Source organism: Sylvia atricapilla, chromosome Z, assembly GCF_009819655.1.
Source record: "Sylvia atricapilla isolate bSylAtr1 chromosome Z, bSylAtr1.pri, whole genome shotgun sequence".
Lineage (NCBI taxonomy): Eukaryota > Metazoa > Chordata > Aves > Passeriformes > Sylviidae > Sylvia > Sylvia atricapilla.
In genome coordinates, this window is record NC_089174.1 from 15,234,672 (window position 1) to 15,252,896 (window position 18,225).

The 18,225-nt window shown below is 36.0% G+C and overlaps 1 protein-coding gene across 3 annotated transcripts in view; it reads right to left on the reverse strand.

Moving 5' to 3' along the window:
- CHD1 (chromodomain helicase DNA binding protein 1) overlaps nucleotides 1-18,225 on the reverse strand; it is a 55,182-nt gene that overhangs the window by 33,722 nt on the left and 3,235 nt on the right. For all 3 annotated transcript variants that reach the window (XM_066339027.1, XM_066339026.1, XM_066339025.1), the window contains exons 3-4: nucleotides 1,686-1,890; nucleotides 630-734 (exon numbers count right to left, since the gene is read on the reverse strand). In XM_066339027.1, coding sequence (XP_066195124.1) covers nucleotides 630-734; nucleotides 1,686-1,890 — 310 coding nt within the window. The remainder of the gene's footprint in view (nucleotides 1-629; nucleotides 735-1,685; nucleotides 1,891-18,225) is intronic.

Here is an 18,225-nt window from a genome sequence, read left to right on the forward strand (position 1 = left end):
ATGGCAAAGTCTTTGTAATATAGGACAAAATACTGCCTTACAAATAAATTACATTTCATAGCTCTGATTAGTATTATTAAAAGATGCTCATACTGCAAAAAGTCAACATTTCTTGAGCCTACGATTTAGGTTTTGAAATACAAGAATTCTTTTGTAGCAACTATCACAAGACTTGCAAAAATTAGTTTTCTACTTTATATGGAATTTCTGAAAACTACAACAGGCAGCTTTTACAAAAAATGCATTGAAAAAATATTTTAGTGTTTTTATTTGTCTTTACAAAGCTCAAGAAGCCGGAAACACAATTTAAGTCAATACTGTGTGGTTTGAAAGTTTTGTCCAGGCAACAAAGAATAGTTACCTAAAACAAGCACAGAATCAAGATTGCTATAATTTTGGGACAACTCACTTGAAAACATGTAATCAGAGATATCTTTGCTTTTCTGTATAAAAATGTCAGTTATTTGAATGTTAATTTTATAGACCCCAGGCTTTATATAGTATATATTTTATATAACCCCAGGCTTCTATGCACACTCAGAGAATATAAATTTGCTCAATGTAATTTTATTGCAATGTGTAAGACAATGAGATAGGCATGTGTACATTTTAAAAATTACATTAATCACCTCTTCTGAAACACTATCCGATGAGGCTGCCTTTTGTTGTTGTTGCTGTTTCTTGAGCACTGCTGATCTTTGCACAGCAAGTATACTTGGACTAGACTTCCAAAACTAAACAGGAATAGAAGTGCAAGAGTCAGTTAGATATACTGTAAGTCTCCTTTATTTTCCTAAGCATCTAAATTCTATCAATTAAAAAATTTCACTACAAAACACTGCTCTAACTAACAATATCAGACTACTTTTTAAAGTCATAAGATTTCTACAGAACAGAATGTTATATGCTAATCACCAAGGTAATTACTGCAACATGTCTAACCATTGTTGTGTAGGTAATTGTTAAAGCAAGCTTTTTAAAGTACATTTTTACATTCACACAGAAAAATTCTTTAAGATTGCTCAACTGTTATGATTTTGTTTTAAACAGTAATACTTAAGTACACAGGAAAAAAATTTAACAGAGAATCCTTAACAGTCTTCAGTTCTTGGTGTAACTGATCTAGAATATTCTTCATAAATATAATATACCACTCCATAAACATGGGAGAGTGCAAGTAATTCTGGCCCACTGGATTGAAGAGATTTCTCAAGAATTTCAGCACTTTTTCCTGCATTTAGCTGACTCAGAGATTAAGAAAGTTAAGCATACGCAAATTTGAAATTTTTATACCATTATTTATTGATACAATGAAACCAAGCATTAGAGAAACAATGTAAAAACAGAATTCAGGAATAATGTGTATCTTTCTCTTCCATAAATTCCATTAAATTAATGCACGCCTCTGTATGCTAAAATTTAGGTAGGCTTTTAACTTAAATTACTTACAAATGTGAGAATTTCCAAAGCACAAATTTAAGTAGTTACATGAGAAACCTGCCCAATGTTTAAGGCAGCAAAGTACATGCTTTCACTAACCCAATCAAGTTAAAATCTAATTAAGAACACTTCATTACCTTTTTTATTTTTTAAATTAAGACTTCTCTTCAAAATAATTTAAGAAGACTTTTTTAGTATTTCCTTGCCACCCCCTACCAAAGGATTAATTTATGTAACTTGCTTACCTCAGATCCATCAAGTTTTGGTGGTTTAGATTGAATTTGTTTCTTCTCTCTGGATGTGTCAGACTCTGATTCTGACTGAGTGCCTGACTCTGAACCAGAGTCAGAGTCACTACTGCCTGACTGGCTGCTGCTTCCATCACTACTGCTTCCAGAGCTTGAACCAGATCCAGAAGCTGATGCTGACCCAGAATCATCATCTGATCGGCTGCAATGACAAATTAGTAGGATATTACACAACTGCCAAAGTAACAGGATTAAAAGAAAAAAAATAGTCACCTTAGCTTTACCTATAACTCAACTGTTAAGTTAGATGAGACAAATGGGTAGCACACAAATGGAGGCAATCAACTAAGTAAGCTGAGATGAATAAAGCTAAAAATAAACAGGGAATAAGAATTCAAAGTGCAATTAGATACTCCATGTGAAGCCAAAATAAAGACCAAGCAAAACCATTCAAATTAAATACAGCACTGTCATACAGGGGAATTAAAAGTGGTAGAACTGCTCTGTAGCCACACAAACTGTTGAGCTTCATCCCCTTCAAAATCCGTGCTTAGTGCCATCAAATGCCATATAAGCTAACATTTTACTCTACTTCACAAAGGCCTATCTAATATTGTTTTCAATCTTCATAAATCAATGGTAATCCTTAAAACAAAACAAAAAGCTACAGAGATTATGCTTCTCAGTTAAAAGAGCAGCACAAAATTTGTCAGAGGTGATATGACTTGTGCCAAAGCACTCTCCTTGGCATACACTTGACCTGTCTGCATTTTTTTCATCCGCATATTCATTTTACACCAGATTCAACATAATTAGAACACAAATCAATTACAGATATATATTTTACAACCACTTAAAAACTTTACAGCATTTATTTTTCCAGAACAACTTCACAGAGTAGATAAATTTGAAACTTTAGTAAAATTCCTCACTAGATTACTACTGTATTTCAAAGGTATCACGAGAAAGAAATACCACATGACAAAACTATTTCAGATTACGTACACACTGACACAAACACTTAAAATCCAGAGCAAACATGAAGCCAGAACTGAAAATGCTAAAGCTAAAACTGTATCAAAGCCCAGCTGATCTCTGCCAGCACAATTCATCTGGCTGACAGTCAGTGGAGGCGAGATGGGGCACAGGGAAGATTGATCATCTGCCCCGGAATATACTTAACTGACTATTTTTAAAACTGCAAAACAAAGCAACAAAGCAAAAATCACTCCACTGCTTTTGCTGCCACCAACAAAACTGTGACAGCAAAGAAGAAATGAAGCTATTCATTAACAGATCCCTGCAAAGCGCACCTCCATCAGCCATCTGCAACCAGCAACCACGAAATAAAGGCGGCCAAAGCGAACACGGTGAAGCTTCCTTACTCTGAAGGGCAAGATGTGGAGAAACATACTGCTCCAGGGTTCCTTGCACTTGCTGAGAGGAAAGCTGGGAAACAAGAAGGCTGCTCCAAAATTTCCAATTTCTTTCATCAAAGTCTCACTTTAGGCATGGTGCCAAAAAACTAACCTCACTTGTCCAAAAAGCAGGTTACAGAATATGATGATACAATTTATGATCAGAGGTTAAATGACACCAGGAATTAATGGCACTCCATTATTATCTTCTTAAGAGATTTTCATTGTAATAGAGTTCTTGCACACAAATACTGCCTTACCTTAAATACTGTGTGAATCACAACTTTATAAAACAACCATATTTCTCAGCAAAGAAAAGTGCCATAAGTACATGTCAGAGGGACTACAGAAGGCAGCACTAACTGTAAATGAAGATATATAGAAGAAAACTCAGGATGGAGAGGTACAAGTAAATACCAGCCAAAGCTGCAGTCATAGAAAGTTACCAAAAATATGTAAATCCTACAGAACCTTGAAGGAGAGGAAAGGAATCAAGTACTTTCACACATGACAAAGCTTGCCCAAAGAGGACAATAATAATGTCGATCACCAAATCAAAAATCTATGCAAAACACTAAGGTGTATGGATGGTCATTAAGTTAGCTTTCTATAAAGGAGTAAAATAGTTCACACTGTGAACAGTGCTAACCATAGGTTCAATTATAGAGACGGGGCAACCAAAAGAAAATGCCTGTTTTCTAAGGTAGCATGGGGAAACTGACACTGGAATAAGACATTTTGGTCAACTTGCTAACATTATAAGAAGTATCTTAACCAGATATAGAAGAAAATGGTGGAAAGAGAACAGAAAAGATGGGAAAAAGTTAGTTTACTTAGGTAAGTAAGGAAGAAATACACTGATTAGATAGAATCACAGAATCATCAAGATTGGAAAAAACCTTCAAGATCACCCAGCGAAGTCAGGACTATCACTGTAACTCCTAAACCACATCACCCAGCACCAGACCAAATGCCTCTTGGACACCTCTAGGGATAAACAATTGATGGGAAATTTTAAGTTTTCTGATGTCTTTCACAGGAATTAGGTGTAAGCTCAAAACCAAAGTTTTGAGTACAGAAACTATAAGTCTAGTGAATATACTATGTTCCAAAGAGTTGGATGCAAAAAAAACCCCAGCTAATGCCAGATCTTATTATTCACTAAGAGATCAGCTATCATCTAAGGCCTCTGTTAAGCAATACCAACACGTCAACATGTGGATATAGATGTAGATCACATAGCATTCAAAGAAAAAACACAGCTTCCTTATCCTGCCAGCTAGCTCTCATCAAAGCTCTGAGTCTGGTAACGAATTCCCATTGGGCTTATGAAAAGGACCAGCAAAGTAGAAGTTATTCCATAATCCCTGTTTCTCAAAATAAATTGGCCTGACTGGGAGAAGAGGAGCCTCAACTGCATCACAACAACTCAACTGCATCATAATTCACAGTAACCTCTGATAAAGAGTAAAAATCGTAATTCAACCACAATACTAATAAATGCAAGACTACAAAACAAACCTACACACAGAAATAAAAGGAATGGGGAGAGAAATCAGTGAAATTACATGAAGAAAAATAATAAAGTTCACCACAATGGATTTAGAGCTGCCCCAATGATGCCACACATTGAAGGACAATGTAGGGTCCCTACCACAGATACAACATACAAAACAGAATAAAACAGTCATAGGAAATTCAAACACTATAGCATCAATAATATCTTACTAAGCTTTCTCATCCTATGGTGACAAATCAGAACAAGGAAAGAGGAAAAGACAAACTGAGTAATCCGAAGTAATTTTACAACTAGGGTAACAGCAATGACCTGCTGAAACATTTATCAAAGCTTAGTAATCTATCTCAGTTTACACACACATATAATATGTTTGAAATTAACTCATAAAAAGCACTACAGCAGTTCAAACACGCAAGGTTGCTGGGAAGAGCTTACTTCAACTATAATCATCCAAATTAACGCAGTTGTGTGAATTACAAGTTCTGCTTGTACACCACATACTCCCAGATATCTTCACGGAACTACAGTGCATATTTCAAAATATTAGTTAAGAATAACAAATAGGTCTTCATTTCTACTGAATAGCTAAAATCTTCCCGTTTACTTGCCACAGGACAACTAACTGACAGGCTCTGAGGGCTATCAAAGCTATGTTTCTTTTATCATATACTTTCGTACACTGTTTCAACCTAAAACCTGGAGGCACAAACTCTACAAAGACAACACTCTAAGTCTGAAACCTAAAGGTCTTGTTTGCAAAGGAGGTAGAAAATTGAATAATAAATACGCTCTGCATGAACACAAATTGCAGATCTTTAAAATAGTTTAGATAAGCAGCACTGCATGACATGTAACACCTACAAATCCCCAACAGCTGCAACAGTCTATACATCAAAGGACTTAGTTTCCTCCAGAAAAATTCGAAGGATTTGAACCAACAGTAACAGCAATGGGGCACACAAGGCAAAAAACACACCTAATAGTAAGAACTACTGGTTTACGGGTCAGTTTTCAGTGTGTAAAGTATTTTCAATATTAGAGAAAAAATTAGTATTTTTCTTTCTATCTTGTAAGTCAAAGATCCAAAAAAAAAAACATGTTTATGCCAAGACCAAAATATTATATGCTACCAGATGCATACTGTCCCTTTGCTTTTCCTGTGCTTTAAAAATTGTCTAGCACTTCCAATGATAATATTCTGTATAACACAGCAGTTTAAAGAAAACATTTTCGTATCAACACAACAACAAATAACCCTCGATTGTCTAACAGGGCTAGCTATCTATTCAAACAGATATTGAATAGAACTTTTCAGCCTAAGAATTAGTTCTTAATTACCGCTAAAGCTCTGTATCTACAAGAAAAATAGTGGATTATCAACTGCTCTCTTTCTTTCTTCATATCTCACAGAAAGCAGATTTAGACCAGTATCAGACCCAACTAATGATCCACTATGGACATGAAGGAGCACCTCATTTGTTTTTTACAAAACATCTGCAAGAAAGCAGCAGCAATGGAGTAAAATTGTAGACCTATGTAACTTTTTCTAAAACTGAAGAAATCCACCAAAATATGCAAAGACTTATGTAAATAGGAGAATAAAGAATTATGTTTCCCCTCACAACAAAGGGAAAGGGGAAATGCATCCGTGGCATTCTCTAGCCATGTCTCTTAAGCACTGTCCATAATGAAAAAATAAGGCAGTGAAAATGAAGTCTTACTGAAAACCCAGTGGAGTAACAGTTCTCCATTTCAACCTTTATTCAGCACAGACACTAGCAGTTTACTATATCATATCAATTTAACAAAGAGACAAACGATTCCTATCACTTTGCCTCTGCAGCTATAACAATCACTGGGACATTTTGTTTTTGTTTCACATGTAGTGCTGACCTAAACACAACTTTAACAATGAGACGTTGCTTCGCATTATCACAGGAGCCAGAGTGACCCTGGACTTAACAGAGAAACTACCTCTTAAAGGCAGCCTTCCTAGTCATAAAGAATCCATACTACAAACTGATGTGAGGAATGCCAGGATTTACCTAATGGTTTTATCATGCCCTGAAAAGATGGCCTTTTAGCTGCAGCACCTGCCCTAAGGTGTTCTTTGAAAGAGAAGCAGCTTCCCACTCTCTCAGCCTCACACTTCTCTGAGGAGACAAAACTGCCACATGAAGACGATGATTTTTAAAGAGCAGTGCACACAAGGTGTGCAAGACAACTCATGGGGGTATGTAAAGGATATATTGGATCTGATATTTTGATTTATTTTTATCTAAAACAAACAAACAAAACCAAAAATCCCACCCAAATGCAGCAATGTATCTGAGTAACTTAGGCCATTCCCTGTACCAGCCAAACCGTAAATAAGAAGACACCTGCAGTCTTATTTTTCAGAATTCTCAAGGATTCATCAAGGCCACAGGAACAACAACAAGTCTAAAAATAATGAGCAAGAGCCTGGGAAAGTGTCTACACGAAATGCAAAACTCAGACAGAAGACACACAGTGTGGTGACGGACACTTGACCAATTAGGTGCCCTGAAGGATGTGTGCCTGTCTGATGGACAAATGAGTCAGCCAATCAAGAGACTCCTGCAGGCATGAACTGTAGTGCTAGAAACTATAACTGTGGCTTTATATAAACAGTAAATGGCTTCTGTTGGAATCATTTTGATTTGTTTATTTCAGTAGCCCATTTTCCCCCCTGCACCCAACCCAAAACAAAATAACAATCCATGAAATAAAAAAAAAACAAAAAAAAAAAAAAAAAACAAAAAAAAAAAAACAAAAAAACAGAAAAAAAAAGGAAAAAAACAAAAAAGAAAACCCCAAACCACAAATTCAACTCTTATAAACGTTCAAGTATTTAATATATGGTTTGAGACTTGTGAGCTTACTTAGGCCATATGTCTGATGGCTGGTGTCACATAAAGCAGCTGAGCGGCCCTGGGAGAATTATTTATGGGCTCCACAACCCAGACGGGTGATAGTAGTGAGATCATTCCATTCCTTCTGTATGCAGTGAGACAAATTGCAGTTTGTCTCTGCTTGATTAGGTGGATTCATGGATAGCATTATTTAGTTTTAACCAAACTAACCCTTACAGAATGGAGATGTAATTTAAAGAGAGTTCTGTAAGAAGACAATGGACTGAAAGTACAGTGAGTATATGTGAAAACGAAATGGCAGCACCAATACATAAGCCACACTCTAAGGTAACAGACAATGATGACATCTGACAAGAAGTCGGATTAAAGAAAATTTCAGCTACCAAGACTCTTCAAAATATTACTTACCAATATTAACAATTACTCTTACCCTAAATGTGTGTTGTATCTTGAGATATTAGCCAATGGTAGCATGAGACCATCACAATTAGCAAGACATCTCGAAACTAACCATCCAGAACACAAAGATAAACCTTCATTTTTTAAAGCAATGTTTCAAGTAATGCAACAGTCAATTCTGTACTTTAAAAAATGTTCCTTAATTTAGTGATAAATGTTTAGCAGTCTGGTCTCAAGTTATCTTACCTACGACCAAGGGGGGAAAAAACTACATGCCATTAGAGAATGGAGTTTTTATTGTTGAAAAATAACTAAAATAATGCATGGAAAACTACAACGACAAACTGAAGCACATTTCTCTGTCAGCAAACACTTAGAAAACATTGCTGAGGATTTGAAGAAACAAGTATCAGAACAAGTCATCCATTTCAGGAGGTTTGCTCTATGGTTGGATGAAAGTACAGATGCTTCTAACATCTCAAATTTAAGACTTTTAATAGTCAGGTATGCAAAACATTACTTTTCCTAACAGAAAAGCATTCGAGAAGTTATTTTATCAAAAGTAAACCTTAACTTTCTTCTTTAACTAAAGAAGAAAAAAAATGTTTTAAAAAAACCCTATGCAAATGTAACTAGGAATGTGTGGTTGCTTTGACTGGAATAAAAAACAGAGTCTAGTAGGGGCTGTAAGAGATTGCACTACAAAATAAATTTATCCACTCCATCAACAATAGGCAAGCTATTGCAGCAAAGAATCTGGAGCCAGAACAATGCAGGATATCACTGAGGTTCTTAATTTTATGAAAACTAAGTCCATTAAATAGTAAAATATTTACAATACTTTGTAACAAGAAAGGAAATGAACATAAAAAATATTTATACCATAAGGGGTTTAACTGCTAAGAAGCATTGTCGACCAGGAATATTAGTTTTGGGTGTGTTCTGAGGGTGTTGTTTGTTTTAAGAAGAAAGAAGAGTGTTTGAAATATACTTTCCAATTATGTGGAAACAATTCATTACCAGTAGTATGCTACCTGGCAGATATTTTTGAAAAAGATAAACAGACTTTATGTATCCCTTCCAAGTGAAGGTGACATTTTAACAGCTGCTTTTCAAAAGAAACTCATGCCATACAGACCGTATTTTGAAAGCAGATATTTGGGAAGGTTTCCCTCATTATGTGATCTTACTACTAAAACCAATGCATGTCACCTAAAAAATGGCTATTGTATCCATACACACTAAATGCTGGGACATAAAAATTTCCAGCCTTTTAAAATAATCTTTCAAGAAGTTTCAGTGAGTTTTGAACCCATTTGTTAAAAACATGGAAAGTGCAATCCCTTCAGATTTATATGCATGAAATGATTGACAGGGTAGTTGGAAATTTACTAGACAAAATTTAAGAAAAACCTTTGCACAATTAGCCGATGGGATAGAAAAAAACAGTACTATGACTTAGTAAGGGTAGTAAACATTGCACTTCTTCCATCTGAAGCCATGTATCTTTGCTAGGTATTTTCTTCAGATGTGCTAGTCATTAAAATAAGTCACCAAAATAAACCTGACAAAGTACCATAGCTTCAAAGCACTATGTCACAAAATGTAAAACAAGGATATTACTGAACAAGAATATTCTTAATATTTTTAGTAAGTGCTAGAAGGGTTCTTTTACCAATAAAACCCTAATATATTAAAATATTAAATCTTTATCTCATACTTTTAAATTTTCTATTTCTTGTATATGTTTTATAAGGTAGATTCTACTACAAGTATTATTACAAGTATATGCTTCATGAATAAACTATATATACACCTTGAGATGCATGCTGAAATATTGACAGGAGTGCACAAACACTGATTTTGGAGACCACTGCACTAAGGGATTAAAAAAAGGTAAAGGAGAGATGTCCTCCTTTCTCCTTAACCCAGACATATTAAGCAAGCTTTGGTTATTAAGAACAAATATCAATCTGTTTCCCTCTTGCAGAGTTAACTACGACTCTCTTCCACATGAGCAGTAATTCAGATTAAATCCTAGTATGCTAGATGCTAAACTTAAGCATAAAAATGGAATTATTTAAGAAAACATATATATATTTACACACAGGCATTCAAGGAGGGTATTTACATCTCCTTGTCATGTCCTCATAGTAAAAGGGGAACACAGAAACAAGAAACGCAGAACTGTAAACTTTCCCTTTAACTTCTCCTACCTTTGGTCTGAGTTGCAGAAATATCAACTCAATTCATACTGGGAACGGTATGTACTGCCACACTTTGAAAACACACTCAGTCCTCACCAATACATTCAGCTATAGGTGAGGGTATTTAAAAAAAACTTTTTCTGACACTGATATTGCTGCCCTCTCCTATGTCCCCTAAAGTATCATCCACAGAGAGAACAGACAGGGTTTTTCAAAATAGTCCCTGTTCTCATAAATATTCTTAAACATCTGTGAAGACATGGAAAAACAAGCAGGAATGATCATGCAGTATTTCTTGAGTCTGTTGTCCTGAAACTGAAGCCTAAGCCAGTGGAAATCAACACAGAATCTAGGGAAAAATCCTAAACCGATTTCAAATGAAAAGGATGTCTTTGGTATTGTTCAATTTTAGCACATCTACAACATGGTGCAATACCCTCTTCTCCTTTTCCCTGGCACATGGTAGGGATGTGATTAATAAAATGGGCAACAGCATAGAGAATTCGTGGAACACTGCAGTCTACCAGCACCACTGCAAATTTAGAGCCCACGTACCAGTTCTTGAAATGCAACTGTTTGAGTTTTCGAAGGTCATAGGAAAATACATACAGAAGTTTTAGACAGATTTTTAGTAGCTCATATGGCAATTTCTTCATCTGCTGACATGGTACACCCCAATAGCCAGGTATAACAATGCAAAAATAATTATAATCAGCTGGAGAGAGGTCTAAAACCTTTTCAGAGCATGAAGACAAGTCATCTCTTATATTAACAAGTAATTTCTGATTTTAACAACTTGTATTAGCAGAATTCCAGAAATGTGGAAAAGGAAAGGACATGTGAAATAAAAAAAAAAACCATGTATTTTCTGAAAAGACTCAATGGAAGCTACCACTGCAAACCAAGCGATAAGTGAGAATATTTCATACTGTGATAAAATTTGACCTTTAAAATCACTGCTACAATAACACAAAAAGCTGTCTGATAGGCTGTTTACTTGCATTAAATAGAACCCAAGTTCTGCAATAAAAGTATTAAAAACACAGGGAGATAATAGCAGTGAGGTAGTCATAACATCTGGTTGCTTTCTTTTCCATGTTTGCTTATGGGATTCTTTAATTCCTCCTGCATTTTTCTGAGGCACAGTCTATAAGTAATTTATTTTCTAGTCAAAGAACTGTAAGTGTCAGCTGATATGGTTTAATTAGGGTCCCTAATTTGACCAACTTTCCTTGCAACAAGTAATGCCTACTAGTGCAAAGTAGCACCACTGACTTTCAGAAAGTTAATCATCTGAAATGACATTACAGATTACTGCGATTCTGGTATTGTATCTCTAGGGGGAGGATGGAGGGAACGTTGAGTATTTCTTTAAACACCGATTGGAATACTGTCACAATTAGCTCTCTGCCACTGTCTAATGCTATCACACAAATACTGTCTCAGAAACAGGGCTTCTGGTTCCCTCCCTTAAGAGTTCCTTTCACAGAAAAAGAGATGCCAAGTGTGCTATCTCTTGACAATTTTCCTTCCTATACGAGCCAAGGTCTTTGCTTAAGTTGCTCTTTGGGAAACAGTTCAGCAAAGCACGAAAGTGGGTACCTTACCCACACTCCTGTAGATATCCTGTAGATACCTAAGGTGGAATAGGACAGATGGCCTAGATACAGCCTTTTTTTCTGCCTATGCATCTGTATCTACCTTTTTTCTTTCTTCCAAAAAAACCCTGATAAAAACTGATAATTAAAAGAAAACTCCAGTATTGTTAGGCAGCACAAATTAGAACCTACCTCTGTCTCTCCCTCAGCCTTTTCAAACTTAATCAAGATGGTCTCTCTACAGGACAGTGATGAGCTGGAACCTATTTTTTTCATTCAAGTCTCCTGGCAGAACTGTCACTTTATCTAACACAATCAGATACTTTACCTCATCACATTATGTCTACCCCTTCCTTGCTCTGGTCCGCAACTGTTGACCCCTTCTAACCAATTTTACCTTACTGTCCAACTTGCCTTTTTTTCTTACCCTCTTCCAGACAACTGGGATTCCAAGAAGCCAAATGGCTGCAGAAATTATAAACACTGCCAAGACCAGAACAGGAAGTGCAGATGCAAACAGGACAAAGCAAGGTAAGCCATATAACAGAGGTGTTAATATAACAGATACAGGAATACAATGTTTGCTAAGATTAATCACTGAAGACTATTTATGCTTTTAGGTGCTTAACTTCATTAATCAAAATGAAATTTAAGTCCATTTTCTGTGTCATCTAAGCCTTCTTCCCTCCTCCACCTCCAAGTAAATTACATATATTACTTATTTTTTAAAAGGTAATATGAAAATGTCATTATGTGTTTACAAGTGCTCCTGAATAAGAAACCTTATATTGCATTCATTTTGCTCAACTGAAACAGGAAAAACAGACACTCACAAACCCAACCTCCCCTCTCCAAACTAAACTAAGGCAGTGTAAAAGACTGTGCAGAAGAGTGGAACCTCATAAGGATATGGAAAATAAAAACAAACATGATGGATAAAGTACTAATGATGATCTCCTTGGTACTGCTTGAAGTGAGACTTCTACACTGTGCAAACAAACTCCAATAACAATGAAAAATGTAGCAGTCAGCAGTAACTTTCCATAGCAGACCAACAGCTTATACTGAAAGAAGTTCCACATGAAAAATTTGTTTCATGTATGTTGAAAAACAGAGGTGTAAAGAAAGAGCACTTTCCAAGATATGCACTTAAGAAACCTCTTACCTCTAGCCCTTGATAGTTCCATCTGTACAGCAGCACATGTCAAATCTGATTTAGTATGGAATTTAGACATGCTGAAGGAATTTGTCTGTTTTTTTTAAATGAACACTGTCTCCGGGGACTCCCTACATGTTCACAAATCTATGACTGAATACCGTGTTCATTTGCAAACTCTTCGAAAGAAAAGCAACATAAGTAAGAGCAGGTACAAAGCAGGTAAAAAGTTAAAGCAAATGTGATTTTTTTCCCAACTCCCCCAAATAAATACCTATGCAATGAAACTGGGGAATGCTTTGGGGAAATGACAGGCTTAAAGCAAGTATCCTGCCACAAAGCCATTAGTTTAGCTGCCATAGTCTTTAAGTTCAGCTTCACTAGCTTATCCTTTAAAAAAAGGTGCTCCTGAGAGGATCATACAATGAGAAACTAGGCACTAGGAATATAAATCCTAAAATGGAAAGCTAAACAAGTCACATTGTGAATTATCTGACAGAAAATTTAGACTCCTGTCTATCACCCTGATTTTTCAGCCTTTTGATGTTTTTACATTTCTGTACTGGAGTTCTTACCCTTGTAACATAAACAAAGACTGATGTTTTGTAAATAATACATTCCTTTCCAGAGGAAAGACAAATTAATGAACTTCTAAGTTGACCAGTGCAGTTAGAAGTGTTAACCTTGTTCCCCAACCGCTGGTCAAAGTCCAAACCCTATTTAAACCCTAAACCCAAATAAACTGCATTCTGCTTCTCTCTCCTTTGACAATCTGACGATCAGTGTAGTTTTTGCGTGTCCGTCTGGTGACACCTATCTAGGATAATAAATGATCCATAAACAACTAATTTAACATCACTGATTTCAAATGCATTCACTAGATGTTACCTTACTGATCTTCTGTTTCAAGGTCAGCAAGACAGAGAGTTTAAGCAATTTAAGCAAACTGAAGTTCAACACAGTAAAAGGGAACCTTTCCAGTAAAAGGGAACTTTTCCCTTTCCTGCAGATTACTATCTGCAGTCTTTGAAACTTATGTAAGACGACAATGGACTGTCTCCTTTGCTGCTGGGTTGTTGGGGTTTTTTAAACAAGCTGAAGGAAGAAAAGCATTGGAATATGAAGAGCCCATTCAAAATGTGTAGAAGTAACAGATACTAAATGCCGACCTGTTGAAATAGCAAGCAAGATTCTATAGGCAGATGCTGTGCAAGTAATAAGCTTCTCTAGTATTATTTCTTCAATAAATCTTAACTATTTAACTAAATTATTAACTAAATTATAATGCATAAGGCAGATTTATCTTACTCATCACTGCCAGTAAAGAACAGAGGGCACAAAGAGTATAATGTTCAATCTGCCAAATGTTATTTCCTGTTCTTAGCTATTACAGAGTATGAACTCAGTTGAGATTTTGTGGTATGGGCTAACACATTTTCTTTCCTGTCCTGCAGACTAATTATTTGCTGCTACTACTGCAAACAAAGCAATGTTATCAAAATTAAACTGATTACCTACCAACTTTCATGACCCTATGAACTACATTGTAAGTCTTTATTTGAAAGACAAGAAAGTTCCAAAAACCCTTCACAGGCAGCCAAGGGTCTACTACTTTGTTGTGTAATGTGAGCAACCTTCAACACACAGCTGGATCCAGCAGCAATACAATGCCTTTACCAGAAGCTCCTTAGAGACCACTAGCAAAAAAGTATTAAATGGAATTTAGTTTAAAAAGAAAAGGAAAAAAACAAAAACAAAACCAAACCAAAACAAAAGCAACAACAACACACAAAGAAACAAACAAACAAACAAAAACACCACCACCCAAAAAACCTCCCAGCTGAAGCCAGCTGCAGGGCCATATCTGGACAGTCCTGATGCCAGTATCACAAAACTTCACTTTGTCTCGAGGAACACGAAAAGCTTGCATCAGTTAAAATCTTGAAACTCTCAGAATAATGGAATTTAATTTAAAATATGTGTGATACAGGTATGTGGCATCCAGTTCGTTAGAAAAAAAACCCCAGAGATAAACTCAGCAGGAGTCCCAAAACCAAACTTAAGATCACATTCATATCAAGAGCCAGACCATGAATTTGTATTTTTTTCTTTGAGTTGGAAAGGTTTCTAGGAAAAAAAAAACCTTGGGTTTGGATACACGCTTTATCTGAACTCTTCCAAAAAGAAGTGAAAGATGCTTTCAGCTTGGATTTGGACACCTTATCATGCTTTAGTATGCTTAATTCTGCAAGAGGACTTATTATAATTTGTAAATTAAAGAGAAAAATACTGCAAAGAGCTTGTTTTATCCACTAATTGTTTACAGTACCTACTACCAACCGTTTTCTTTACCACTTAGCTACTTTTGTTGATCTGATAATTCCTGTGCATTAAATATGTATCTAAATATACATAGTTCTATGTATATTCTCTCTCTTGCTGTATACACACACTTTTACTAATACTATCAATTAAATTCCTGCTAAAAAAAAAGCCAGTGCCTGTGAGTAATTCTACAAATATGCTTGGTCAATTTCTGTTGTAACTCCCACTTAGATTTCAGGAAAGCAAGAACTTAAAAGTTCAACAAATCTTTTTTACTTTCTACGGAAAGTATGCATTTATACAGTAAATTTAAGCCTGCTGACCAAGACTTTACTCTTTACTTCATTATGTGGTCCATAGATTATCCATTATGTGGATAGCAATCCACAAAACAAATTAAACCCACTGAAATTGCCATCTTCTCTTAACATCAACTTTCAAGTGTGTAAAGACATGTAGAAGTCTTTGGTATAAGCAGCTGCTTCCTACTTATTGCAAAAATGTCCAGCTACCTTCCACTCAAGCTACACTAAGCACATGCCTTTTTACCTAGAAAACGAAGGGTATGCTCATGACTTCTATACCTTGCTCTGCAGGAACACATGAGAGCAAAGAGATGGGAAATCAGATTGTTATTCAAATAGTGACACCATATCATCACTGCAGTCCCTGTTTTACCTGGCACTTGTCTCGCAGTTCAGGTACAACTGCCCTTCCTTGCTGATTAAGCTTTCTTATTACTATGTAACTTGAATGTATGTATTCATTTTGAAGTTCGTACACTGAATTGCTCTGAATGCTGTCAAGAACGCTATACAAAGGTGCTCTGCTTGAGCAGCCTTCTCAGCCTGCTGCTAGTAAGTCTTAATGCCTACACTCATTTGCTATCCAGACAAACAGTATTAGTGATATTTTACCCTGAGCTACTCAAAAACATTACAGAATAGTTATTTCAAGTAAACAAGAAGCTGGAAAGTAGACTCCACTGTGACTACTGGACAAAAACTGGAACACCACAATTTTCATCATGCTCAGTTCTAGTACTGATTTAGAGCTTCAGTGGTGGCTAAAATAGGCAAGCAAAGTCCAAATGCTGCAGCCATACACTTTTCCACCTGTAGCAAAACAGAACCTCAGGACCAACACCTGCAACCAGGGAAAGTTTTCTAGTGATCTAGCCGACAGATGAATAGATGCAAAGCTGGAAAGGTATGAAGCAGCGCGGCAAACTGTTCCTTCTTCTCACTTCAGGGGGGAAAAAAAAAACCAAAACACCTTCACAGCTAGATACAGTGAATAAAAGACAGCTACAATCCTGACCACAGTGTATCAAGTCAAAGGTCTACAGTCAATCTCTTCTCGAGGCGCTCCTACTGCTGAGAATACTACAAGCTCTCCACAACTTTTATGGAAACTCCATGACTTGAAAAGCACCATGTGCTGGTGTATTTCTGTAAATCCAGCCATGATCCACTGCTTAACTTTCTGAAGTAATGATGGTGGCTCCCCTACATCAGGTTACATTTATTATCACTCTAGAAATTGACACCATACACCAAAGGCAAATAAATGGCTTTACTGCACTTGCATCAAATTTGCAAACTGACACAAATTTTCAAAGACTTCTCGTAGTTCACACCAGTGCTGCTGCTTAGTTTATCACTGTATTAATTTTCATCTCTTCTTTTTTCCTACTAATTCTTCAATGTGATCTTTTCTGCAATTTACTCCCAGCAGCAGTTCTCAATTGCTTTCTTCACTTACTTAATTTCCACCCTTAGCATTATTAACAGAACGGGATCACTATAAACTTAGTAAACAATTGTTGCAAATTTCTGCCTCCATTCTCTAAAATTTACATTTCCAGATTTGCAAGGTAATTACAGCAACTCTTCACAAGTTACAGTTAACTGTCTACAGCTGCAGCTTGCTAAGGTACCTCATCTCAGAGTGAAAATCATCTAGAATACTGGAAACCTACAAATTAAAGTAAAAAACCACTTAGCTATAACCCAAGGATAAGTCATATAAAAAACATTCTCTATTATTTTAATAATGGAATTAGGTTAGTTCATCATCTAAAACGGCAAGTTTCCTCACTTCACTACATGAACAGCTTTCTGATAAAGAACATGAAAACAAAACTTTTCAAGGCCTGTCTGTGAAGTAGACTATGTAAATTAGACTATCAGGTGACATAAGCTGAGGAAAAACATGTTTTGGATTTTAAAATTTTTTTCAAGTTTTAAGATGTGATCAGCAGAACATTTAGGATGAAGAATAAAGTCTCACTTTCCAGGCAAATATGAAGCTTTGAGTACTGTGCATCCTCCTGACACTTATTTTTCATTAAATTCATGGGAACTGTATGACATTTAATTGTTTTAGTCTTATGGACTGTTCAGCTTTTAAATAACTTTGATATAGAGATATTTATGGGCAATCACAGTTCAGTACAATATAGTTTCTCCATACACCTTTAGGAAGGTGGCTTCTTTCTAACTTGTCCCAGGAAGGTTCAAGTTTGTTGGAAGGCTATGTTTTGCCTTTATTTTTTTTAAGTAATAAGCAATATTTTGCTCCAGAACAGATTTCAAACTTGTTTGTTAACTGTAACAGTAACAACTTTATAGGAAGCAGGAATCTTCAAAAATTACTATATGTTAGAGCTTACAAATCATTCACAAATTTGAAAATCTACTGTCTTTCTAAAACACTTCCATGTATAACAGGAAGCTTGACAAAAACATGAAGAATTATAGAAGTCTCTTTAGTTTCACTGTTCATAAACTTCCTTGTGATTTTCACCCAGGGTCACCTAAACAATTCTTTCTTCCCTGTTCTCCCAGTCCACCATGCACTGTAGAAGTTTAATGGCCAACACAGGCTGACTGATTAGCTGGCAGTTACATGTTCTTCTTGCATTTCTCCTGAGGCAGTAATTTGGATCTCTCTCGATCCAACTAGAAGTTTCATAGTCTGCAGAATGTAGTCTTCTTTATGGCCCTCTGACTGACAGAA